Source organism: Haemaphysalis longicornis, unplaced genomic scaffold (genome assembly GCF_048455015.1).
Source record: "Haemaphysalis longicornis isolate Haplotype H1 unplaced genomic scaffold, Haemaphysalis longicornis Haplotype H1 scaffold_1, whole genome shotgun sequence".
Classification (NCBI taxonomy): Eukaryota; Metazoa; Arthropoda; class Arachnida; order Ixodida; family Ixodidae; genus Haemaphysalis; species Haemaphysalis longicornis.
The window spans coordinates 332,642,159-332,670,109 of NW_027526203.1; the positions used below are offsets into that span (position 1 = coordinate 332,642,159).

General features: G+C 47.2%; 1 protein-coding gene across 2 annotated transcripts in view; it reads right to left on the reverse strand.

Annotated features, from left to right (window-relative positions):
* Positions 1-27,951, reverse strand: part of Papss (3'-phosphoadenosine 5'-phosphosulfate synthase) — a 64,451-nt gene that overhangs the window by 20,582 nt on the left and 15,918 nt on the right. Inside the window, exons 1-2 of one of the 2 annotated variants that reach the window (XM_077683760.1) lie at positions 4,465-4,685; positions 1,039-1,150 (exon numbers count right to left, since the gene is read on the reverse strand). In XM_077683760.1, coding sequence (XP_077539886.1) covers positions 1,039-1,150; positions 4,465-4,494 — 142 coding nt within the window. In that variant the 5' untranslated portion in view covers positions 4,495-4,685. Of the gene's footprint in view, positions 1-1,038; positions 1,151-4,464; positions 4,686-27,951 lie in introns of those variants that run through there. The other variant, XM_077683767.1, reaches the window with a different exon arrangement.

Below are 27,951 nucleotides of genomic sequence, written 5' to 3' on the forward strand. Positions count from 1 at the left end.
ACATTCCATAAAAGCCACACTACTGAGCCAAAACTGGCACAACAGGGCTTAACTACAAATATTTCACCGGCCCTGATACATCCAAGGCTATCGTATAAATAAAATAAAAACAGGCATGAACGCTAACGATCTTGGGCATTTTTAACTTTGTTTTTGTGCACTTCACTAAGGACTCATAGAAAAAGCTACTGAGGCTGTGATAACGAAGGAAATTTTCAAGTTTAGCTGTAGGTGTTTTTGTTCAAACTCAAAAGGTCTTTTTTTTTTTTTTAAGAAAAATTTTGGCAACGATTACTGGCTAAAATTATCTTGCTCGGGTAATAACCGATCAACAGACTGTGACAAGTGTGTGGCGCCCCCCATCCCTGATATTCGTTGGCCGCTAAGTTCAGTGGCCCCACCAGGCTAGGTGGGCAACATTGTGTGTGGCCGGGCAATAAACACCGCCGAGCACGGCTGCTCGGGGGTCAGTCACCGTCACCACCAGCACGCTGCATGTCGTCTCTCGGCTGGAGGTTACCCCTACCCTCACAGGTTCACGAACGCGGGTCTAAATCGTGAACCAAGGGGCAGCAAAAGACTATTGTCTTTCGACGACATTTGCAATGAAGTGGCTGATATGGGCCAATTTTTTTTCTTACCAATTATAAACAGTGCTGACAATATACCTGCTATTGACAGGATATCTATTACAGTACTTATTACGGTAAACCATAAAACCTCACAATTTCTTTTTTTTTTTTTTTTTTCAAACTTTGTAACGATGCTAAGAATAAAATTTTGTAACATGCAGACTGCAGAACCCTAATATCCTTGAAATGCAGTCCAAAGTGGTCAACTACAGAAGATGCAAATTTTTTGTTTGAAATTATTTCCTTAAAGCAACAAGTACAAACGTAAAAACATATACGCAGTCATTTTTACAAGGCACCATCCTCTGTGGCAGTCTTGGAGAAGTGGCCTATGAGCATGGCTCAGCCGATTGTTGGCCAGCACCACGAGCGGTCACTGAGTGGATCCCCCTCCAAGGAGGCATACCTGTGAACCAGATGGTGCAGCCACGGAAGCCTCCCTTCTGGCCCATGATCTGGCCTCTCTTGTCTCGGGTGACATGGTGTTTTTGGAAGACCACATTGGTCGACTTGTGGTTCTGCAGGCAAATCAAAAACAGACACCATGTTACGACCCAGCACTACCGCTGACTGAATTAAAAGCAATGTGACTGACACCGATGTGTCAGCAATAGCAGCTAATCACAAATTTGGTGTACCTAGACAAAAAACATCCTAACTTATTTCATCAATTTTTAAATTCACAAGCTTCAGGCTACATGCCCATTGCGCTAGTGTCGGAATCCAAGCAGGGGGGCGGAGGCGATTCCCCCTTCCCCCTCGACACTGATTTTTTGGCACGTGCAATTTTTCTGGACCACGGCGGGGACCATCGTTGTCCATGGCAAGCAAAGCACCCCTCACTTCTAACTTTTTGTTAGGCGTGATATTGACTGACGCAACCTCCACCTTAGTGGTTGTGTACTAATCACTTTTTTCCCACAGCCAATTTTCCCCTTCAAAGAGAGCAATGTGGCAGCAAGGAGGGAGCCTTTTTTGAATGGGTCACATGGTTGTCTGAAATAGGTTGATACCTGGATCCACGCCTGAATCATACGCATACAAAAAAAGCAGTCAGTCAGTTGTACAGGTAATTATGAGCTTTTTTTTGGGTTGCTGAACGCACAGACATCACGAGATGAACGTTGCTTACCGGTAAGTTTAATAAGATACCACCCTACACCACTCCCAGCACTGTTGGTAACTCAATTCATCCCTCAAGAATTAATGATTCTGCATTAAAGGACAAATGTTTTAAATAAATCGTACACCAAAATGCAACAAGCAGTAGCTTAAAATCTCGATTTCTTCTTTCCGACTCGTAGGAGCACTGCCCAGACAGAACGGAGAAAGGAAAACAGGTTGAAGCGCTGACTAAAATCCGAATGCTTCATTCCCGATGATTGATTGTAGGGTTTAACGCGCCGACGCAACGCAGGCAATGAGGCGCGCCGTAGTGGAGGGCTCCGGATTAATTTTGACCACCTGGGGATCATTAATGTGCGCCGATATCTTGCACACACGGGCATTTTCACTTTTTGCCTCTATCAGAAAAGCGGCCGCCGCGGCCAGGAATCGAACCCGCGACCTCGTGCTCAGCTGTGCAACGCCTTAGCCACTGAGCCACCACTGTGGGTCGAATCCTTCATTCCCGTGAATGGCTTATAAAGGCAGGCTGAGGAAGTAACACGAACAAAAGGCACACATACATTACTGGGCCAGGGATTCTGACATCTAATTTCTTTTAATAGTAGTGCGCATGATGGAGCACTCTCACACGTGTCATCGTGTTCATGAATGTTGTACGCTTCACAAATCTCACGAGTTCATTGGTCCCTATAAGCTTTGATTATTTTCCACTCCACCAATAAAGGCATGCACCCACAGCCTTTACAATGAGATGATATACGACTGTTTCGTATGCGTTTTAACATGTTTTCATTCCAAACAGTCACCTATCAGCTAATTGCAAAGAATGTGAGTGCATGCCTTTATGCGAGTGGTGCAAAATAGTCAAAACTTATAGGGACCAATGAACTCGTGAGATTTGTGAAGCGCAGAAATTTCACGAATACAATGAGACGTGTTTGAGGACTCCCTTATTGATACTACTATAAATAAAAATTGGATTAGTTGAACTCCCTAGCCTAGTAATGCATGTACGCCTTGTTTGTGTTTGGCCCTCAGCGTGCCTTTATACACAATTTGTGGAAAGTGGAAAGAAAGGACCTTGTTGTTAGTCAGCACTTCACCCTGGTGTCCTTCTTTCTTCCCGTCCATGCGTTACTTTCACAAGTTTGTGCTAACCAGCACAAATTTCCGCTTGGCTGAATTTTTTTTTTTTTTCGGCTAGAAATTTTTTGTGAATACTGGCAGCTGCTCACAGAGAAAATAAAGCCAAACGACACATTGCACAAATGTGTTTAATTTCAATGCTACGAGAGTGAACGAAAGTTTGATTCAAGCTAAAAAGCCTTACAGTGAAGGTGTATTAAAATGTCAGCAACATGGTTAAACACCCTCTACTTGTGTAAACTCCCACAGGCCAGTCTGTTAGCATTACTGTTCAGTCAGCCTTCCATTAAAAGTCAGCTTCATATTTTAACTGGGCCACTCACAAAAGCGTGTGAAATATGTTTTGAATAAAACATCGCACTTTACAAAAAGCCAAAGGGCACCGACGAATGCCCTACGCAACTCGGACACATGCTGAGAAGGCTGCATTAGCGTGCGTCCCCACACATGTGCCAAACCTCTGCCACTTGAGTTGAAAAACAACAGCTTCCAGCCCACAGGCAGTTTGATTGGTTTAACATGCACAGCTTTGCATTCATTTCCCAATGGATTCATTCCACAATGCTTAAGAAAATTACGCTCAGCTCCCTGTGGCTTTATTAGTGAACACTGCCCTTGCTAACGTGTAATCATGGTGTCTGTGCACCCCTCTCCCAGGCCCCTACAAGTGATACTAATTAAGTTTAATGAACACACAATGTTTTGAGCTAAAGAAACAATGCAAGAGCTAGTAACCTATCATGAGAAAGCTTGTGATGGGAGATAAAAGCCAGTGAGAGCTCTGAGTTCAGCACAATGCTTCATCTCAAAAGTTGAATTCCTTTTTGCAAAAATCCTATTTTACTTTCTTTACAGCACCAACCTTGGCGCAACTACGCAATGTACTAGCAAATCCTAAATTACTGCATGTGCTTTAGTAATGGGAATTTATACGTATTTTAAAAAGCCGCGTTTCCTGCGTTTATAAAAAAAAAGATAAAAGAAAGGCCGGTATATCGAGTCGATTAAGCAATACATTCTCGCGCAGCCTCTCATCTCAGTCTGCTGCCGCCACGAAGTTCCATCTGGAGGACGCCAGATCGCTTTGGAGCGTGCGGCAGTAAAGTGGTTTCCCTTTCATCACATCCTGCCGCAAACGACGCTTTTAGGTCACGGCAGTCGGGCCGTGCAAGGCCGCCCAGAATTGCCAGGCACGACGGAAATTTTGTCCTTGTAGGCACATAATCATACCGGAGTCCACGCCCCCATGCTTCTCAACACATAGCCCACAAAAAGCAAGCCGTGCCCGCGATATTACGCTCGCGAAAGAAAACGCAGGAATTTCGACCCGCTGACGCCAGTCGTGTCAACAAAACGGCTCGATCAGCCGTTCTGGGAGAAAGTTGAATGAAACTATGGGGTCAGCAGACGCAAAAAAAAAGGACATCATTTTTCCAAGATGTGGAAGACAAAGATGCGACTTTGATAGTCTCTTGTATATCGTACGGTCATTTATGATGACTTAAAATTGCTGTAATCTTTACAGCCGTGACCAACATAAGGCCAGACGTGTACTCACTGTCTCGAAGTTACAGCTGATATTCGGCATGATGAGGTTAGTATTGAAAAACGACAGCGAAGCAGAGTTGTCCTCGGCAGCTGGACGCAGCAGGTCTTTAGGAGCGTGGACGATTGAGTGAAATCATCTGTTGCAGAGAGACGCCGGTGAACTGCAGCTGCCTCGCCGACGTACGACCACCGCCGACGAACAACACGCAGCTGAAGCTGGCGGCGACGCAACGTGCGGAGTACTACCGGGCCAACAAGGAACCGCAGCGCCATCTCGCCATAGCAACGCTCGCTTGACGCTCGACGCCAAGGTTAACGACGCTAGCGACACGTAAGCACAGGCCTTGCCTGTGGCGTGTTGACGTGTGCGCGTGTAAGGGGTTTGCGACTGCATTTTCTGCGTTTGGCAGTCTTTCGGGAAAGTGTGGTGGTAGGCCGTCTGCTTCGACCGGCAGTTGGCGCCAGACGAATTTCTGACAAGCTCGTTGAAGGCTATCCGCTCCGGTCGCGCAAATGCGCGTGCGCGCGCAAACGTATGTAAATTATAATAAAAAATAAAAATAATAAGCGAAACATTTCAAATCTTCTGAACCACGCAATGAGACGGCGCAAGCTAGACCCCCTAGTCCGGGTTTTCGTACAGCGTGCGTCAGGCACGTGAAATATGCGCCAAAATAGCCAATTTCGTTGATCCTGTTCGCACAGCGATCTGCTGCTGGCATTTTGCGTTGGTAGTGCAGCCTGCCCTCGCGTGTAAACAAGGCGTCCATCTTGTCTGTTTATCAGCTAGGAAAGCGATGCCCCACGCAGTGTATTCCCGGCGAGTGGAAACACGAGCGCGCCAAGTGGGCGCGCACCTCCCCCGCACGCCGGGAGATAGATAAATTTAACAAATTTTGAACCCTTGCACCCTCGTGTTCAACAGCAGGACTCCTCGGCGAACTACCGAAATGCCCACCCATCGCAAGGCAAAGTGTTCCTTCCAGCTTTTTAACTAAAACATCTACCAATACTTCGGTGCCATCGCGCAGAATATTGATTCCCGGGCTCAAAATTAAACTATTTTGCCACCCGCCTTTGTGGACTGTACGACCTGCAGCAACAAAGCAGCCTTGATTGCTAGCACTGAGCGATCGCTCCTGCGCCATTGAGCTCGAGATTAAAGGTGTTTATTCCCTCTTTTCCGTTGCAAACACCAGTGCGATTAAGGCCACCGCTAAGAGCGACCGGTGCATAAAACGAGATGCCTGGAGAAGCTGCAACTGTGTGAGCTTTACTTCAGAACGCGTCGTAAGTCATAATTTTTGCTGATATTGGGGTCTCCGCGTTTAGTACTCAAAACTATAATTCACCGCGAGGCCACATTCTATATCCCTAGTGAAAATCTTCGACTGGTTTTCGACTGGTCTGAACTGGGATCAGCTGGTCCCAAATGGAAATCAACTGGTCCCAACGGGAAGGAAATGGGGAACAACTGGTCCCAGTTGGGAGGCAACTGGTGCCAACTCCCATCTACAAAATCTCCACATCACATTCCTTACTAGGTTATTCATGACCCACGGGCTTAAGCATCGTGAACAAAAAGTTTCACAGATACATCAACGTGTTCCTAACGGCCTAATTTGCTTCTTTTAGAAATATGTCATTTATTTACTGAAATAAAAATTAAACAAGAAATACATTTTGTTTTATCGATTCTTTCTCACGTATATAGTTTGGTTTAGTGTCACTAAATAGTTTGGTTGTCGTCGCTGCAGTACTTAATAAGCATAGTATGTCCAAAAAATCACGGAAACGGCTCGTGCCACGTTCAAAATATTCCCAGTACTAATGCACTACTTGCGTCTCGCGGCAATAACATCCGGCTGCGGTGATGAGACACAGCGCCAACTTCCGTTGCCGTTCTTAAGTTGTTACCGAGTGTAGCAAGTCCCACGGGAATGTTATCAGGTGAGTCCCCTTTGAGAAATGTTCAAACGGAGTAGCGCATCAGCGGGCGCCACACTGTAAAAGTATGTTACACCCCTTATGGGAAAAGGTTGCGCAACACACCCCAACATCTCATGCACGGGGTGTTTCCACCATCCTAAGCACCTAACCCCTAAAACATTTAACGGCGCACGATTGGGTGTATTGTTTAATAGGAAGACCCAACATGCAGGGTGTAATGGTTTCCAGGTTTTCATTGGCGAATACTCCGTGGTTTGCCTCCTGTCTAGCTTTTTACGCTGAATGAAGAAAATAACAGCTAGAAAAAAAAAAGGTAATTCAGTGGAATTACCCATCGTAATCGAACTAAGGTCTTATTCTTTGGAAAGGGGGCCATCACCAATTAAGCCACTCACGGCAGTTGACCGCATGCATTCACATAGCGGCAGCTAAGGGGCAAGCATTCAGGTGCAATGGCGTTGAGCGTCAGTCACCGTGCCGCGCTAGCGTTAGCCGAGAGGGTGCTGGATGTAGTAACGAGTACAATTAAATACGCAGAGGCAGTGGACTCGTAATGTATGCGCAGAAGAGATGTTCATTTACCAATAGCATGATTGACCCATTTTGCGTTGCTATGCGTAGCCTTTTACGCCGAGGCACACGCGTGCGAACCCTCGGCGATAAGAGACAAGGTGGGGGAGGAGGTGGGAAGAGCGCAGTTGGGAGGGAGGGAAGAGTTAAGCGAATACAGTTCGCCAGCACAAATCTGACCACTGCTAGTGCAGGCCACATCAATCTAATCAGCACGATCGCCCCAAAACCACCATCTAGATGCCGTCCTCATGTGCTACTTCTGCACGCGCAACAGCTAATATCCCCCATTGTGCGTCCATTACAACCAACACAATGCCAACACACGTTGTCGCAGCGAGCAAAAAAGCTGGTATTTTTTTTTTCATCTGTAAAAAAATGTTCCAAGAAGGTGGATGTGCAGGTAGTCTTTTTTTTTTTTTTTTACAGATGTCTGTAGCGATAACACAAAGATATCGAAATATTTATAGATTGATTGTAGCGTTTAACGCGCCGACGCAACGCAAGCGATGAGGTGCGCCGTAGTGGAGGGCTCCGGATTAATTTTGACCACCCGGGGATATCTTTAACGTGCACCGAAATATCGTACATACGGGCTATTTGCTTTTCGCCTCCATAAGAAAGCAGCCGCCGCGGCCGGGAACCATCGAAATATTTAGTGGCGCGTCGCACAAAAGGCAACTTTAATGGTAAATTAAACGGTGGAAGCGAAGAATACAACCTACGCCGGTACTACTAATAACGACAAGCGAAAACCGCACAGCACTTCAAACGCCTTCATGAAAGCCTTCATTCCACGAACACAAATGTTTTGCACACAACACAATGGCAATTAAACAGATGCAAAAGTCAGGCGGGCTACTTAATGCCGACGGGGTACCGGCACCAACCTTAAATGTCAGGCTAAGAATATCGAAGCTTACATTGACAAAATAAGGTGTGGTTTTTGACCATTTTACTTGCATTATGATCACTCGCTTACACGAAGATGGGAAGCATGTTAGATGTGCAGGGTGTACTAAGAAACAGCTTGTGACGCTGTTCTTCGTCAAGACGGATTTCTACAAGAAACAGACCATGGTTTAAATATCACAACACTGCTGGTCGGCTTTTACTTGGTATAGAAGGTGAGTCATGTTTCCCAGAACAAGCAGTACAAAACACAAGTCCTCGCCCCCTAGAAATTCTGACAGGAGCAATAACTACAAAAACACCGGGTGCGAAGTGCCGCACGCTTACAGCGCTTGCCTATAGTTTAGTATTTGGCGCAGCCAGATCGCACGAGACGGTGGACAAGCGGTAACGCGTTCGGACTCTGGCGAAGAGAACGGTGGTTCCATTCTGTGCGTGAGAAACTTTTCTTTTCGCCTCTGCTACCTAAAACCGGTTTCGGCGAATTCTACGGAAGGGTTCTCTGATGTTAAAACACCCTAATACCCGGTGCTATTGTTATCGATGTTACAGGTGTTTGTATGCAACTAAACAACCAAAAATGGGTGTTTTGTACGTGCGCACCACCATGTCCCGGAATGTGTACAACGGGGTGACATAGAGACACCTCAAAACACCCTTGTAGGTGTTTCGTGCTTATGGGCATTGTTAAAACTACCATTTTTGACTGTATACGAGCGACCAGCCTAAACAAACATCACATCTACTTATCCTCGGGCAGCCTATCCAGCTTGTCGAGCTGCGGAGGCCGGCTGCGCCATACTTCGTTTCATCCAAACGGCAGTTAGTACTGCCGCCCGTTTGGTCAGAAAATTGGTATTAAATGAGGCCCTGTACACCACGCTATCTATGGCAGCAAGATAGCCGATCTGGCTGCGCGATTACACTTGTGGCCATCCTGGGGGCCGTTGCTCTCATCCGCCTGTGTCATCGCCGAAGCTTGGCAACGAGCTCATCAGGATGGCAAAGATATTCTCAGGCACATTGCCAATAACCGCTGCATATATCGCCGTTCCCCTCTTACGAAGGGCAGTGCTTATTCAAAGGACTCGGACCCACACGTTGCTTCCACAAGCTATGCTTTTCTGTATTGGCGCCAAACACCATAGCCGTCTTTCGTGCCTCGTAGCACGGGTGACATGCTCCTTCTGTAATCTTGCTTGCCGTTTGTTTGAGAAGCTGCCCCATGCCGCTGCTCACCCAAGCCCTCCTGCGGACCTGCTAGGATTTGTCGGAGATTGAGAGGGCTGGCCCTCAGCGACGCACAGTTGCCGTAGTACTCCCCCTCCTCTTTTTGCCTCGTGGTTGAAGCCTACAAGAATGCAGAAATACAGACGCAGAAAGAAATTACTCTTCCCCGAATTTCACGATCGTGGAGTTCTGTTATACAGAGTGGCAGGGAGTCACGCGCAGTGGCAGGTCTGCCAGTCCCTATTAGTTGAGGGCGCTGGCTGCGGGGGAGGCGGGTCGGGAGAATGCTCCCGGTTTATGGCTGAGGCAACAAATTGCTTCAAATGCAGCGCATTAGCGCAGGTATTTACGGATTTTCCCGCCTATATCAGCGCCTGAGGTTGAACAAACATCTAATTTATGCAGTTATACACAACCTCCCACCTTTTGCAGAACTAGTCCACAATCTTGCTTTTTTCCGGAAGTGTATCTGTAGCCCTCGGCAAGCTGAACGAGAGATGCAAGCTAAACAGGGCGCCCTGCCTGCTGCCTATTGCCTACGCTCAAAGTAGAGTCCCTACAAAAGCCGTTGAAGGGACTTAGCTCAAACACAGCGGGTGTTGTTAGAGGGCGACGTTGAATGCACCACGCGAAGCGTCCAGCGAACATGATGAGTACCACGCTGTTCCCTGGCCGACACTCGCCCTTCACGCTGTCCGTGATTCGTGCGCACAAGTGGATGTGTGCGTTTGGATGCCCCGCCAAGCTCAGCATGACGTACCTCGTCCTGGACGGTGAGTTGGTCTGCTTCTACGTTACACATGTACGCCCCAGAATAAAAAATTCGGCGCTCGCCTCGCGCATGGAGCGCAACCTCAGGGCTTACCTCGCGCATAGAGTTTGCGGTGTGCTGCAGCATAGCACACTGTGCGCCCGCTGACATAAAGAAATGACTCAGATTAGCGTACTCCTAATGATAACTTTTCGAACGAGCAGAAAAACAGTCGACCAGCGAAGATAACTCTTTGCTCGCCATTTTTATTGGTAAGCGTAAATTATAAGCAACAACACACACAAAAAAAAAAAAAACGCATGCGAAAGAGCTACATAAAACGGAGGGGCGGGACAGAAAAACATTGCTTGCTTATGCAAACTCGTGTTCCGACCTTGCACTCAGCTAGGTTAGCCACGGGAATACATAAACAATCCTGCGCGACTACACAGAAGGAGAGCATCGAGCGGTTCTTAATCTAGAACTTAATAAGGGCTTATTCCTCCTCGCTTTATGCACACATTGCCAAATTATCAGTGCAGGTTCGAAAGAAACGACGTCGAGATCTATCGGATGTTTGAAGCCTTCGCTTGGCTTTGTTTCATCATCCTGTGACTGGCTCGATTGTCGCCACTCGGTCGACCGCGGCCCTGAAATAGCGGGCATTTACTGATGTGGCATCGGTCCGAGACCACTTCCCTGTCGGCGTGCCTTGAAAGGAGGTGTCCTTCGGCGTTCAGCCAGGCGCGGCTGGCTAATGGTGCTGCCGTCCGGCCACGAATGCAAGCGGGGACGGATATCCGCGCGACCGCTGAAACGACGAAAACTGCGCGCGCGCGGCAAATGGCGCTGCCGTCCAGGCAAGCGTCGGCGCGGCTCTCGGTGACAGAAGCCGCGCGGGCGCAATCGCTGCCCGTTTGCGATAACATTCTTCTCGTGCTCGTCGGCATTGATAACGGTTTGGTGGCAGGGCGTACGCGGGTTTTGCTTTGGCCAAAACAAACAAGCGGAAAGCTAATGGCCCCGATTTCAAATGTTGCAGTTTTACCGGCATACGGAAGTCGGTCAAGGAAAAGTTCCTGAGGACTCAGCTGTTGTTATCACGGTAGAGCGAACGCAGCCAGGACGTTCTGCTGAGAGTGCGCGCACACGTGGACTAAATGCGCGCCACGGTTGGTGCAGTTTCAGGGAGAAAATCGTGTGACAAAAACCATCCCTGCACTCGCGTGTCATGATTACATCCCCGGCAAGCGTGGTGTTTCCTGGCCTCAACAAGCAACAATGACATGAGGTGCTGCATGCTGACGGTTTGTTGGGGCTCGAGGGCGGGCTGACTGCACGGGGATGATGACTTTCGTCCCGACGTTACTGCTCGTCCGGAACCCCTCTTGTCAACTGGCACTGGGGGAGGGGAAATGGGTGCTGTACAGAGGGGCGCATTTCATGTCAACCGCTGACGTCGCGAGGCCTTGAGCGCTCGCTACCGCAGCCGACGAGGAGCAGTTGTAAAAGCGCCGCGTAGCACGCGTGTATGTACATTCGCCTAGCGAAATGAGTAGGCCCAGAAATACGCCTGAGCAAGCCGCCGCTTTGCAACGTTGTCGCATAATAATCACCACAGCTTGGCTGTCATTTCGCATCACGTCACTTGACTGTCGCGCCATTTAGCGCCAAATCTGGGTCTTACGCGCCGAAATTGGATTGTGAGGGATGAGTTGTTCAGCTAGGTGGAGGGATATGGATAAAGTTAGACTACCTGCAGTGGATGGTTAGGGTGCGCCGAAGCCTTTACACACGGGAATTATAGCGTTCTCGCCTCCACCACGAAAACGGCCTAAGCAACCAGGGTGTAACCCGCGTCACTCTGGCTCAATAGCACACCACCTCGGCCACTGAGCCACCGTGGAGGGTCTCTTAATAGTGTCAGTGAAGCGACACGTTTCATAATACAGGGAGCATAACAGACGCAGAATGTTTACACACAAAATGAGTGGAGGATAAAAAAAGAATTCGTGACGTGAAATTTCATAACATTGTATAGGGAATATGAAGGCATGGTTGGACGCGATCGGCAGGTTCATCTAGCGGCCGCGGCTTGAACAAAATTTTAGCAGAGCGATTATGATAAGAGGGAGACAGGCTCATCTATTCGCTCAGCTTCGGAAACAGTATTTTCTATATAGTTGTAGTCCTCCTGTGAGTTATTGGGGCATTGGCTCGCCAGGCAGGGTTCGTTTTTGCGCATGTGAGGGCTGTGGAACTGGGACGCGCTTCGACACATGACATGACGCGCTTAGCGACAACATGTGGGCCTGTTATAGACACCGCGGAGCGGAGTGCGCAACTGTCTGAAGGCGGGTAATTGGAAGGACGCAGGTGCGTGCGAAAGAAGTCGATCAAGGGAGCGCTGGCATTTAAAAATGAAACAAAACCTAATAAAAACGAGAGAGGAACTTTGCCACGCTTAGTGCGGACTACGTTCGCCCTGCTGCAGCAGCTGGCACGTTGGGGCAGTGCAAAAAACGAATAAATAATTAAACGCACGGCAAGGTGACCTCTCGTCACTGCAGAAGTTTCAACCCAGTCGGAGAACTCCCGGATATTTTGCTCTCTGAGAAGAACAGCGTTTTATGTTCTCAAAGACCGCAGGAGGCTGGCGGAGCTAGGGCTCAGCTGAATGGGCACACTTAGCTTGTAGCGGACCCTCTAAAACAAAATATCGGGTGCCTTCTGCACAATCCATGGATCACGAGTGGCCATCATTGTAAAGCAGAAAGCGGCGACTTTTGGGGGGTGGTTGCCCGATTGATTCTTGTCTTTTCTAAACATTTCTATTCAGTTCCAGTGGTAATACGAAACCGTAATTTTGGCAAGGTCATTCGCCTTCTGCACCGCCTTTCTTTTTATCTGGGATGCGACAAAAGTAAGAATTCAAATTTGTAGAAATTATGTCGTTCAACAGCGTTCTGTGTAGAATGTTTCTGTGATTAAAGTCGAGAACCGCACTTAACTGTCTGCGCCATTTTACGTAGACCGTTGAAAACTTACGCAACTCAACCATTTCCTGTTTCATTGTCTGCGTTCAGAGTGAAAAATAAATAACAAGAATTAGAACTTAATCAGTTGATAAGAATATATAATACTCAACTTTGCCCAAAGTGCCGCTCAACAATTATCCCGCTTTCGTCCAGCTGCGTTCAAGAAGCACCTTGCAGGCACAAATAAAGTTTACTCTAATCCAATCCAATTGCAATAATACACCATTCTCGCCCTTAGGCGAGGGAACAAATTCAAATAGAACGACAAAGGACGCGGCAGTGTCCACCGTCATTTTTCTTTCCATTCCTTTTTCATTTCTTATTCAGTTACGCCTCTCCCTCGCATTGTCCAAACTCTCATGGTCGCGGGAACCCCAGTGCTTCCATGTGACAACACAGGGAGCTTCATGTTGTCCCATTAGGTAGCATGACCACATAATCTCATGATTTGGAGCGCGCTACCATCGGTTGACGTCCATAAGCTCTCCGACAAGAAAAATTATGGGCTGAATGCGTCTCCGATTGCCATCTTCAAATTCGAAATTTGCTCTGCCTTAGCAGAATTCGTGTGCGTGCGTTATCGCATGTCGCGCTGTTCTCCAGACGCTAACGGCATTGTTTTGCTGTGGGCCGTAGTTAGTCGCAGCAGTGCTGCGGGTTACTTCACCTGGACGCGAGCTGCGCGTCTTTTCTCCTTTTTTTTTTCTTTTTGGGTCGCTACAGGGCCACGTCAGCGATGCTCCTCTTTCCACCTGCGCGGCTCCGGGGCAGAGCGAAAGAGGCTAATTATTTATTTTTTCTACTTGTGTCACCTGGGCCACAGCGCTACTCCCGCCACCGGCTCATCTCACTCCCCCCTACCTTCGTTTTTTGTTTATTTTGTGCAGTTACGTCGCCTCTTTTCTACGCAGGTTTCATGCGCGGTGACTTTAATTTGTTTTCTTTTCTCAACAGCCATTTTTAATTACAAGAACGGTGTTAGAATCGGTTATGTAGTTTTGTTTTGCTTCAAATAAGCTTATTGTTTCCTATGCGCCAAGTGATGGTGACACGTATGAACCATGCCACCGTTGCCAGCAGTCGAGAGACGTGTTGGCCTACAGCGGTCGACGTAAAGTGGGTGGAATAGATGAAGAATGCGTCGCGTTTAAAATACAAAGCATTGCTATTGTGATTTGCTCTCAGGGTTCCATAGAACTTATTTGCTGGCCATGTGCAGCGACCGCGAGAACAGCGGCTAGTTGTTACAGCTTTTGTTGGATCCAATGAGGGTTGGGGTTGTAAGGAAGGGGGAACGTAGGGTATGCCCAGTCCAAGTTCTGAGTCCCCAGTGTGAACGATGTGGGATCACCCTGCTAAACACCACGCATCAGACCACCCTTAACTGTGGAAGTATATAGCGGGCTCCGAAAGACACTCACCGCAGGCTACGGTGTCTTATTTTCAGGAAAGGTAAGTGTGATGTGCCTTGATAGCAGCTGTGTTCGATGCTCCTGGATATATACACACGACCAAATGAGATGACGCAAATCGGATTCGGCGGTGTTCTGTAGGTGCCGAATTAGCGTTTTTTTTGCGTTGCCCTTGCTTTTGGTGTATTGCCCTGACGATATTGTTTTAGCGCTCTGTGAACGGTACACGCTCCTTCCCGTCGGTGGAGGGCCATGTCAGCGGTTGTCATGACCCAGGTCGTGAGCATTAACTATAGTTATTGAACAATGCCTTCATATGGCCTGTGACGTCATGTGAGGTGAACAGGTGCCCCCCAGCCACGGAGAACGCCGATTCTGGAGAGGTATATGCATGGGCGTGAAGTGTCGCCAGTCTGACTGTCGAAGTAATCGGCGTCGTGTCTCGTGGTGGAAAGCTTTTACGTCGGATGTACCACCGGGTTCTGTACCGGGTAGGGGCGGTCGACCCAGCAATACGCCAACAACGGCTAAGTACAAGATGCGACGAATGCAGCAATTGAGGAAGAAAGGAAAGCGAAGAAAGAGGCGCAGACACAATGCAGCAGGAAGGAAGTCATTGATAAGTATCACCAGGGGAAGTCATAATGCTTTCGAATTGAAAGTAAGTAAGTGACCCGAAATTTTTTTTCTCATTGCTCTGATGTCATCGGCCAGCAAATGAATGCACAGAGAAGGCACGATAACATACGTAGCTTCAATAAACCAAGCAACGCGCGCAGGAGGAGCCTCGAAGTCACACAAGAGCAGCCGCTGTCCACGCAGCGTGTGAGCCGAGACAAAATGTTTTCGATTCATATTCCTAGCACTGCGTCTCGTTACATTCTCCCAGTTCGTCCTGTTATTAGGCGCTGTTTCCCTCCTAAGGAAAACATGCCTAACTTGAAAACCTTCTGGAACCAGACTGACTTGGGCGTTTTTACGGCGCGTTTTAAATGCGGTATTAAGCGTTGCTGTGTACACAGCTTCGATATTTTGTTGCTCCCCTTCGCAAAGCACCTTGCTGCCGGATTCCCCAGTAGCGCTTTCTTTCCGCAAAAAAGATGTTATTCGGAAGGCAGCCACATATGTGCAGCCGCAACCTCAGCACGTTTGCTCTAGGGCAGGCGCCGCGTTAATATTGCCCCAGCGCCGCTGCGACTGCGCCGAGGGGACGCAGCTGTGCGCCTGCATCGTCCTCGGATGACGACTGTGCGCTGCCTAATGGTCCTTGCCCAACGGCCGCCGCTCACGAGTGGCTGGCGCGGAACAATGGCCTCACTCGGCGCTGGCTACGTCCCCAGTGAGAAGAGCCCGTATCTGCAGGACGGTCCCGGCGGTATCTGCACGCGTCAGAGCCGTCAATGTCACCCGCGAGTACTTCAGCGAAATCCAGAGCTCTCTCTTTCTGCATCCTGTTCGCCCGAGCACTGGTTGCCAGGTTGCGCGTCTGAGTGGACATCGTTTCGGCGCAAGTTTGCTGACACATTCGTGTCACATGCGGAGAATAAAGCTTCCCACACGTTTACCGTACATCCAGCCGTCGGGGCGTAGGGGCAGAGCCACCCTGCTGTTACGCGCCCACGTGGTGAGGCGGCTCGAAAGTTAGGCTACCCGGCAGTACACCAGTGCACGGAGACGACACGGACAGCACTGCGCCGGGCTGGCAACGGGTTGTAAAATCCTGAGCGTCGCGTGCCGTTTGTTTACGACGAAAATGCCGTTAGATGTGCACGGTTGGATCGTGGCACTGCATCAAATTCAGTCTGGATTGTTGGTGCATTCAACAGCAAATCAAACTTGTGCGCGCTTTCATCAACCTTGTAAAACAGAACAACTAGGTCTTCTAATAAGCGGTGCTAGCAAAATTACGGTAACTATAAACAATAAACAATAGTTTAATGCGCTTAACCATAGCACTGACCATAGGCGCATTCGACAGAGGGAGGGGGGGGCTTCCGGTGTTTCACTCCCCCCCCCCCCATTACTCCCCAAAGTGCTATTACCAGTGCTATTACCACTTGAGGTTTCTTTTGACTTGCCTCTAAATTCTCACTTAAAATTTTATAGAGGCTAGAAGCTTACTGTATCATACTTTCCATTTACCCCTTCAGATCATTACCACAGAAGGACAAGCGCACCAGAAGCACCAGCGGTAGCTGCGTCATCCGTATTTTTTATTTCATTTCTTAACTTTTGACTGCGAACGCCATGTACCCACAAAATACGTTTATTTATACACACAAGAATAAATTATACTTTTTAAAGAAAAGGACGTAGCCTACTAACCATCATTTTCTAATGTTAGGGATAGCCTATGCTCAGGGAATGAATATGTCGCTGTATGTTAACCTCTCTTTAAATTGCTTTGCGCGCTTTTTGAGCCTGAAAAAAGGCTGCAGTCTTCAGTGACCCCTTCGGCAGAGTTTTTTATCAGCGGCTTCTCAAATTCACGTGAGTGTTCTGTGTTTCAGTATTGCTAATCTTTCCAGTAGGTAATCCTGACGACTCATAGAAAAAGCTCTTCTAAAAATTTAAATTGCTTAGGGATGACGACATAATCACTTGCATGCAGAGGTCTATAAATATAGACAAGTCATTCAGTACTAATAATGAGGTCAAAGGCTCTGGAATAATTTTGACCACCTGGGGATCGTTAACAACGTGCGCCGAATTCTCGACTGATTATATATATATATATATATATATATATATATATATATATATATATATATATATATATATATATATATATATATATATATATATTTGGACAGCGTATTTAAGGCAAGCGGTTGACCGTCATTCGATATATTGTTTAAGCAAATCGTCACGCTAAAATATTTCTGGTGTACGGATTACCGAACTCCCAATGTTGAACCTATACCTCTGCGGCACATACCTCGCTATATGACGCCAAGGGTCCGTACCAATTACGGAATGGCTGCAAGGCCATATTATTTAACTGCTGTCTTCGACGAATTGCCTGACGAATTGTTCTCTTTAACTACGCGGAAACACTTGCGTGCTGCTATTCTAGCATTTTAAATCGGGCCGCGGTCGAGAATTATGCTGAAGTATGTATGTGTGTGCGGTGACAGTTTGTTATTTCTTTGTTCTCTAATTGCTTCTTGGTGGTGAGGAAAATGCCACCCATGTAGCTAGAACCCATGTTGATTTAGTGTATTTTTTGTTTGTCTTCGTCTTTTCTGTTTGTCTATTGTTTTTTGCTTTCCTTTTTTTCCTCTTTTTTATTTTTTCTTCTTCACTTTTTGTCTTTTTTTTTGTTTGCTTGTCTTTTCTTACCTCTCTATTCAGTTATCACTGTCAATGAGTGCTTTTCACAGAAGTGAAGGACGTTGCTGCCGGGCGACGCCGCACAAGCCCACCTGTAGGCTTTGGCGGGCCCCATTTACCTCTGCGTGTATACTCCTTGATAATAAACAATTTCAGTGATTGGGGGGAAAAACGCGCCAATGTTTTTCGGGAATTATGTTTCTACGAAAAACAAAAACAAAAAAATGCCTATCACGTAGTTTCGAAGTATTCCGCGCACAGTTCCTACACGAATAATTTCTGCTGTTTAGTTGCGGCAATCAGCCATCGGATAAGCCGAACACCAAAAGATGCGATTTTGCTCTAGAAATCCCTTCCTTTGTCCGACCTTTCTCAAGCAAACGTGCGTACCATCACTGCGAAAGCAGCGACCGCTGTAGTGTGAGGTATAATCGTCAGTGTTGCAGGACGCGTACAGCGGGGAAGTTAATCTTCTTTCAACGGATCCAAACAGTGATAATAGATATAGCAGAGAAACTGCTAGCTATTTTACGCAACTTATTATTATTCAAGATACTGTATGCCCCAACCTTGCAAGCACTACGTGTTTTGTCCTGGAAGAAAAAAACAGCACTGCAGTAGATGACACATGCGGGGAGGCAGGCCCGTCCCATACTGCCCCATTTGCCCAGCGCTCATCCTTTCTGCTTGTTCTACTGTTTCGTCTCCTCTTCAGATTAGTTTTGTTTTTGTAGTTTCACTTTTACTGATTAGTCCAACTTGCTACTCTGCTGCTCCATCCACTCGTTTTGGAGGGGGAGTACTGTTGTCGACAAATTAAGCAGCGTCTTCTCAAAAGACTTCCATTTCGGGCTTCACGCGTCCGATCACCATTTCAGTTTGTAATCGCATAATCTGTATGAAATTCCGGAACTTCGTGGACGGAACGAAGACGGTGGCCAACACGCACACCGTAATAGCTATCTGAAAATGCATCCCAATGATCAGGCCCATAATAAGTGACTGAGGGGGTTGACTAACGCTCACTTTTAACAAAACTGTGGCTCACACCGTCGAGTAGGTGACGGCTAACGAAATTATCCTAGGTAGCCAAATAATCGAATTTATAGGTAGCATTTGCGAGGCTGCTGTAGGAGTTTTTCTTATGCTACAACCGATGAAAAAATACCGCTGGTATTTACTCAGGTCCCATGCTAACGCGTACTGAAGTGACGCGCCGGTACGCAGGCGTACCTCCAAGTATTTAAAGTTAAGGGTAATTGGCGATTCCAGAGAGGGTTGCAATTTCAACAACAACATAAAAGGAAGGTTGAAAAAGTAGATCCCACAGATAGCATGACCCTGGGGGGTTACTTTAAGTGGTTCGTAGGACAACAAAATGGCTGGGCGGAAAAGTAGCTGGTAAACTGTCACTATTTTACCGGATTTACTTAATATCTGGCCTCACTGCTAACTGTTATATTTAAAAAAATTTACTACCTTTATTACGAAAAATCAGTATTTTTAATGCAGCAGAATTGCACTTGGTTTTTATGGTCGCTTTAAAATACGAAACATTCCTGCACTTCGGTAATAATCTCACTTACTGAATCGGTTCGCGAACCGGTTCGGGTTGTGATTTCGTCATATATATATATATATATATATATATATATATATATATATATATATATATATATATATATATATATATATATATATATATATATATATATATATATATATGTATGTATGTATGTATATATGTATATATATATATGCCACTACCATCCCCAAGTGCAGGAAACAAACAAACAAAAAATACCTTAACATAAATACCCGAGAAGGTGGTCACAAACACCGAAAACAGAGTGCAGCGCTAAAATATGCCGTATTGTAGCGGGTTGTCTACCCCAGTCAAAATCAAGTATAAAAAACTTGCCCAGAAGGGTCACGACTACAGTTTATGCACGCAGGTGATTTGTTCAATTCTTGACCTTCCCATGGCATAACTAGACGGGAATACGGGAGGGGAGATTTCCGGGCGTCATGCAAGGCAGCCTTCCATTTCAACAACCACCCCCGCCACTGACATTGCCAAGTCGTGAAGGCAGCCATAAAACGATTGATTTAAATTGTCTGTATGATGATCTTTGGACAGTCTGAACGCGCTGGCCCATGGATTCGACCGCGGCCCGATCTCGAGTTCGCCTCCCGAATCTGCCCAATGCGCACGCCGCGTGCCCATTTGCGCGGACAGCCGACGGCTTCAGGTGACGTTGCCAACCAAGGCACGTCTCTCGGCTGGCAGGGCGCTGTGCAGTGGGGATAACAACGCATTCAATCAGTCAGCGAAGCGCAGCATGGAACCACGGGGGCGCACCACTTTACTACTTTCGCTGCTTTTTCTAGCGCAAGTGAAGCAGCCATAGGAGCGTAGCAGTGTCTGCAGCTAAAAAATAGTGTATATATATATATATATATATATATATATATATATATATATATATATATATATATATATATATATATATATATATATATAGTTTTCCGCAAAGCTGTATAAGATAAGAAATGTGTTCCAAATTTTTGTGGCAGCAACATCATGTGACGGTACTCTGATGAAGGCAAGTCCCATTGCCGCTACGTGAGTTAACCTTCTTTGTTATTGTTCTTGCCGTGTATCCGACTGTCAATATATATATATATATATCGGCAGTCTACAACGCCAAAGGAGGCATAGGGGTATGGTTAGACTCTGCTTTTGCGCGCCAGTTGCCCGCTCTTGACAGGCTGTAGACGTTCGAGTCACGCCACAGGGGTTGAAAAAGAAGGTCCCCTTCTCCCCGTATAGTCAGAGTGGCGCTGGATACCACCTTCAAGAGTCAGATACAGTTCTAATAAACTTAAATACCCCAGAAAGTGAAGGAAAGCACAGTCGCCAGATAGCCGAATCGGTAAGGCATTCGAGATCAAATCGAAAGGCGTGGGTTCCGACCCCACTCTGGACGCGTTTTTCTTTCTTTCTGTCTTACGTAAATTAAAAAAATGTTACCTTCACTAACCTTAGTAAAAAAAGAGTCTAACCATACCCCTATGCCTCCTTTGGCGTTGTAGACTGCAGACCTATATTTCTGTATTTTCCTCAACGAGCCCCTCATTTCCTAACCACACACACACACGCATATATATATATATATATATATATATATATATATATATATATATATATATATATATATATATATACGATAGAGAAGTCACATGGAAAAACATAATATCTATCCTAACGTTTTGACCGGGGCCCGGTATTTTGTTTTTCAATGTGACTTCTCTATCGTACAGTTGGCCTTATAGCCAGGAATCTTTTGTCTTAAGTTTATATATATATATATATATATATATATATATATATATATATATATATGTGTATATGTGCGTGTGTGTGAGAGAGAGTGTATTGTGAGCCATTTTTATTACACTACCAGTGGTAATTGCTATAACCACTCTGTGGGAGAACACTGGACAAATGTCCTAACGCTTCGTCCTCATCTGTACATAACCATCAGCACGTATAGTTCATACCGTGGCGTTCCCTCATCCTCCCTGCACAGAATCACCATCACCGTATCGTTTCCATTCTAGCTGCCAGAGCGCTGCAACAAACGTAGCTCTGGAGACCATTCTCTGATTGTATATAAACACGAAGATTTTTGTGTTTTGTGTGACTCCTCGCTAGCGAACGAACTGTCGTATGCTGCTACGCACCTGCCGAACGTCGACTGTTGGGTGGCATAGAAGCAGGCGCACATGTTTGTGGCCCCTCTCTGGCTGTCTGCTTGCCACGTTGCCCTCATTGAGGTAAACATATACCTCGCTCGAAAGAAAAAAAAAACAGAAGGAAGGACAGATAATTCCGAGCTGCGCCAGATACAACTAAGTCATCTCTCGAGCCTGGGTGACACTAGTGCCCTTTGCGCCCCACCCACGTAAACATTCAGCGTTTTCATTCACTCGTAGCGTTCCTTCCAATGCCTTTTTTCATTGCTCAGTGACCCCTCTGACACCGAAACGGTTTCGGGATGACCTGCACGGAGCCGCGCTTGCTGTGGCTTTGAAAGAAAGTGTACGCCCCTTTGCTACAGCACATCTGCAAACGTTCAGCTTAATTAAACACAGGCTTGACTTTTCAAGCTCGGTTTCATCATTGTGCTCGTGCGCCGAGTCTGGCGACGTGCGTTACTGCATCACGCGCTGATCAGACTACGTTGAAGAGCGGACACTCTGTCGCTAGGATGCAAAGGAGAGCGGCTCCGTAAGCCTTTACAAATGCGTTGCCAACTCCTTCTCCTCGTGTTTTTTCCAGACACGATGAACTTGGAGGACTCTAGAGGACTAGCAATCGGAATGTTGTCCCTCGTATTGGAAAACTGGTTCGAGGCTAGGTTCGCTTGGGCAAAAAAAACATTCCCTCTCTTACACGAGGAGCAATCGCCCTCTATAATCGCGTTCACAGAAAGGGATTTAAAAAGTCCCCCGCAGACAGACAATTCCCAATGAGACCTGAAAGAGGTTACATGCATCTGACGTCAATGGAGAATTCACCGCCTTTTGAGACCTCTTCTTCGTAGGATGTGCAGGCTATGTATAAATCAACCCATACAACCAAATATTCGGCAACAAAGCCAGTATAAGTCCCCAGCTTTTTTCCTTCCTTTTCTTATCCCACCCTCGTCACTCTGAGAATGATCTTTGTCTCGGGCTTAGTCAGGACACGTGCTCATATACTTGTATGGCGATTCTTCAGTGGCGAAACGATTGAATTCTTGCTATGGATACGCGCGGCATGGGTTCGAATCCTATTAATGGATGTGTTTTGGCTAATAAATATACACGAACAAATAATCGGTGATAAGGAAAATAGTAATCTAAACTCAGCATGTTCCTTTGTGGAGGTAAAGTGAAGATGTTACAAAGTGCCGTGATTGATCGCGGTATACAATTACACACGATGCGCATAGGTGATGTTTTCATCCCCACGGTTCATTGACATGCTGACTTTATGGGTGAGAAATCACGCGCAAACATTTTAGGTTGAGCACCACTACAAGTACCGCATGTTAAAAAGAATTGTGGACGGACATGAGATTCATGCCGCCGTAGTACACCGCGGTTGCAAGTTAGCGAAAACGTATACACAAAGGCAGCCCCGCGTCATCACTTACCAGTACAAAGAAATAAGAAAACGTCACCACTTGCAGCACTTCGCGCTCAACAAAAAAATTACACCATACTCCCGTGGGGAACCATGAGGAGGATGCGAAGCATCATAGGGGTTTCGTGTAGGTTTCATTGTGTTGCCGTTATGTTGTTTCATTTATCGAAGCAAGAATGGGTACGTAGTGTGAACCCCCATGTAGAGACAGAGAAATGTAGAGAAATGTAGAGACAGCGAAGAGACCGACATTTGCGTTACCTGATCGAACACCTCCTGGTTCTTGTCTTTCTTTATTGCGTGCTCACGCTCCTACCCCGCTGCCCGCCCTCTTTGTCTTCTTCTCTGGTTGAGCTGCAAGGCGCGTGGCGCTTCCCGCCACAGCTTTCCTAGGGAAATTCAACATCCTCCTCTAAAGTTTCCAGTTCGTCGTTTCCGTTGACGTTCAGCTTCACGTGACTTTGTTGTATCAGTAGGTTCTTGACGTAGTCTGAATGAATCAAGGACATAAGGCGCGTTCGTAGTACTTGCTCCTGGCTCGGTTTTGTAGCGCAGTGGGAAGAGCGCCACGTACCTCCCGTTGCGGCCAGAGAGTCGTGGGATCAAAACCGGGCGCCGCTAACTATTTCTTTTTTTTATAGTGTAGGGGGAGAGGTGCGGACGCCGGACGACGGAGGGTCGACTAAGAGATGCTTTGCATCTAAAACTAAAAGAAGCCGACGTGCTCAGAAGCAACGCTGTGCTCGCCAGGGCTCATATTTGCTTACAAAGTTGTCCCGAAAATGAGATACGCAAAGGACTGATGCTCGTCGAGACTGAAAAAATTTTGCCGTTTCACCTGGTTATCCTCACGATTGACGCTTGGCGTGCTGTCAAGCGCTTTCCCATCTGGAATTCATGGCGGGCACTGATTTACCGCAGTGACCGCTGTGAATCGTGAAAGGGAGTTGTATTCGGAATGCAGTCTTTACAGATGTCACCAGTCAGACAAATATATATAAATCGCTCACCCTCTTTGCAATGAAACTCGCCTTAACTCATGTGCTGCGTGGTGGAAGACAGTGGGGGACGAAGAATCAGGTGAGTGAATTCTGCCGAAAAACCGGCCCGTCGTGGGATGGAAACAGGTATAAAAGAAGACCTGGGAGGGCGCGAACGCTAACACGCGCTGCAAGTGGGCAGGAAAGTGCCACAGTTGCTTGAACTATTGAATTTTGCGCAGAGCTCACTGGCGGCCTGTGATCATTGGCAACCAATAACTATGGAAGGTTTTGTGCCCTTTCACTCTAAATCTAAATTTTTTTGAGCATTCGCCAGACGAGGCACAGGTTTTCTTTCAACTTCAGTGGCCCGCATACTGGAACGCACGCGACGCTTGAGAAACGCAGCAACTTTCGCCCCCTCCCACTGGAATGTGCTTCTTTCCAGGCGCTCTCTTTCGCAATGATGCATTGCGAGCTTACCATCTGAGCTCGTTTCGCAGACGGTGTGATGACACGAGGAAAAGGTACGAAACCGGAATGAGCAAGCAGGACGACTACATGCGGCCTGTCGGCCAAATTATTCTTTTCTTTCGTTGATTTCTGTCGTTATTTCAATTATGCGCGACGGAGCACCAACTATTTTAGGAGGCGTATACGAGTCCAAACAGTCAACTGTTTTGTGAGTTTTATTTTAAGTATGCACTTTATAAGCGCGACACCAAACCATCCACCGCCGGCGGCGGCGTTGGCGTCCGCAGTGCTCCTCTATATTTGAAAAAGAAACAGCATCCGGCGCCAGGTTTCGATCCGAGGACTTTGCGGCCGCAGCGCGACGCGCTACCGACCAAGCCACGGACGGGACGGTGATATCAGTGTTAGACGCGCCTTATATCTTTAACGCATTCAAACTACGTCGTCACCGGCGTGCGTTGGCGACTCAGCGGCGTTATAGCGGCTTGATAACTGCGTGGTGTACACGTGATACTACAAACCCAATGGAAGAGATGGAAGAGAAGGCGGCGAGGCGGTGGGCTGCGGGGGCCGAGCGCAAGCGCCGCAAGCGGGCCGACAACCGTGCATTCGCACTTTCACATTCTCCCCCTCGGGGAAATGCGGGGAATTTTTTTCTATTGGTAGAAGCAATAGGACAGCCCTGAAGAATTTGAAAATGAGGTAATATCGTTGTCTAATGCAACAGGCCTAAGCACACAAGGGTGGTACAATAGAACTGAAGCAGTACCTTAGTGCGCATGTCCGAGGCAAAGCCCCTCGTTCGAAGCCGGCATGCTGGCTAACTGGCGGGCAAAAAAAAATCTGTAGTTCGATTTGACAAGAACCCAATCATTTTTTTTTATTTCCCAAATCATCATGATGTTGCATTCACCGCCTTCTAACTTATTTGAGTTCACCATAACGGGCCTCTACAGCCCGTTGATGGGATGTTAGCACGGATTTTGTCTTCTCATTCATGCGGTTTGTCGTGAAGCATAGTGACATCGATCATACGCGCTAAAAGTAACCGCCAAAACAGTTATGAAAATCTCACGCTTGCCGTGTTTAGACCCCGACCGCGTCATTTTCACTCTTGGACACACTCGTTTCACTCTTTGTTTTTCCTTGCTTCGAGTTCCAATCTTCTCACGCAGCTCACCGGGACAATGAAGGCAAAATGCAAGTTTGGAGTCATTCAAAAGTCTCAATTTATTAATAACGACGATGCCAATACTACCGCAAAACTTTAAACAATTAGTCCAGATAACAGTAAATAAAACGGATGAAGTAGCGGCCCTCCCTAGCCACTTTCTCGCCCAACCCTTATAGCGTCGCAGGGATTTGTTTGTGCTATTGGCGGCCGCCAATGAAAGCCACCGCCAGCACTGTAGGACAATCCTGTGGTGTGTCTATTGCACTCTATTGCAATCTATTGAACTCCATTGCAATATATTGTACTCTATTGCACTCTATTGCACAATGCATCCTATTGGTCAATTCATTCAGTCAACAATGATATCTTGGCGAATCACGGTGTCGAGATTATGATTTGACTCAAAAGCTCGGTCTGTGCTGTGGCGTCATGCAAAGGACAGCGGCTCCGTAAGCCTTTACAAATGCGTTGCCAGCTCCTTCTCCTCGTGTTTATTTATTTAGCTTGAAGTTCTGCATTGAGCAGTGCCACCAGTGCATACCACATTTTAGAGCCAAATCACGTGAACATTGCTCTCATTCGCCAAATTCGCTTTGTTGGCGGCATGGATTGATCACCAGAATGTACTATTGTGGTGAAGCTGCAACACGGGATTTCCATAAAGTGAAGGTACGTAGCTCTGCAATTATAGTGGTGCCTATAGTTCCGTTTGATTTACTTGAAGGTCAACATGGAGCTAACACATTGACAACCCTGTTTGAGTATGCTTCTTATTACGTCACACTGCTGACGTTGGGAAGCGCGAAATTTGAAAGGGTTTAAGGTTACTTATGCATTTTTTCGTGGAGATGAAGAGAAGAGAGACAAAACGACGTCTTTCGTGGTCGGATTAGAGTTGAGTGACTGACCAAAGGCTCGTTATTCGAAACTAAACAAGGATGTATTTTGTCTTCACGATGCCTTTAACGGGCGCATACTGGTGCGGCCTTGTACCTGCGACGAGTCTACGTATCCCCGCCACTTTTTTTCGCCGATGGTCCCGGCGGAGCTGCGGTGACGGAGTTTACGCATCTGTTCTTACCGCCACCTCTGCGACTTTTCTGGCAACCTGCATGATAACCATGAGGTACCGTTCGTTCCAAGAAGCGTGATGCGTCACCACTCACTGCGAAACATCTGGCGCTGTTTACTAATTTTCTGCCTCAAGGGCACCACTCTTACTGTCGCTGCGATTGTCTGAACTCGACCTTTTTTACTCTACTAGCTTGCTTCAGGGGAAATTTTTGTTGTTTATATTGGACACTGGTGCTTGTACTGCGGCTGCTGGGTTATGAGCCTCGTATTTGACACGATGCGCTGCAGATAAATACAAGGGGTAAATCAAGCAGCGGAAGGGGACGCGGAGCCCAATACACACGCGGGAGCGTGCACTGCCGTCGGTGGATTGTGTTCTTATTCTTTGCCTCCTCCTTGCGCTGTTGTCCGGTGGCTCAAGTCGCAAGTTTGTGTTGGGATTTACTCAGCCTCTCGCTGTTGCGTAACATCCATCCATCTTTCAGCTTGACATAGCGCTTCAGTACATCCTTGTCTACTGCGGCTCAAAGACGAAACTGAATGACAGAGTCCAGGAAACCAGGCCAGGTAGTGCAGTCGGGGATCCAGACTGAAGGGGTCACACTTCTGGCCCTTACCGGATATCCCGGTGAAATGTTAAGATTGCCAGGAAAGATGCACCCGGGGCGCGTGGTGCCTCGATCAACTCAGTCGTGGCAGCTACAGGTGCCGGTGAACATGCATGGATCACGAGGACGCCTCGTATACATGCGACGCCAAAGCTGGCCTATTGCCAGGCGAGCTATGCGCGAAAGTACTTTCGCTGGTGATTCTTAATAGGAATCGGTGCAAGGGGCTTTCACAACGAAGGGGCAGATTTACTATTTCATGCGCGTCATACAGATACCCGGGAAAAGCCCTTTAATATGCACCGACCAAGGTAGCGGTTCTTATTATAATGTACAGTTGCTTGCTATCTCCTGTCCAAACTGTAATATACGCCGCACTCTGCGTCTCGTAAAAAAATGTGGAGTGGCAATGATGCAGCGTTCCCTACCCCCATGCAGGGTGTAGACCAAGTGTGAGCGGCGTCCGAAATCGGAATTTGAAGTTCCATTTGAAGCAAATCTCGGCTTTCGGTCACAAGCGCTGCCGTACCGGGGCCTGGGGCGATGCTTGGCACAGCACGTGGGTCGAGCGTGCCTCGCGTGTACAGCATGCATGCGCAAACCAAACAGACGGCAGGGGGGAAAGCGTGTTGCCAGTGGGCGTCAGAAGGTCGTCACCCCGATATCGGAGTGCAACGTTCGAGCCGTCTCGAGGTTGTGGCAGGTGCACTCGGGGAACATCATTCTCAGACAACTGCGATAACTGCGGCATCTTTCGCGTTTTCCGGTAGTGGCTTCTGTTGCCGGGCCACGGCTCG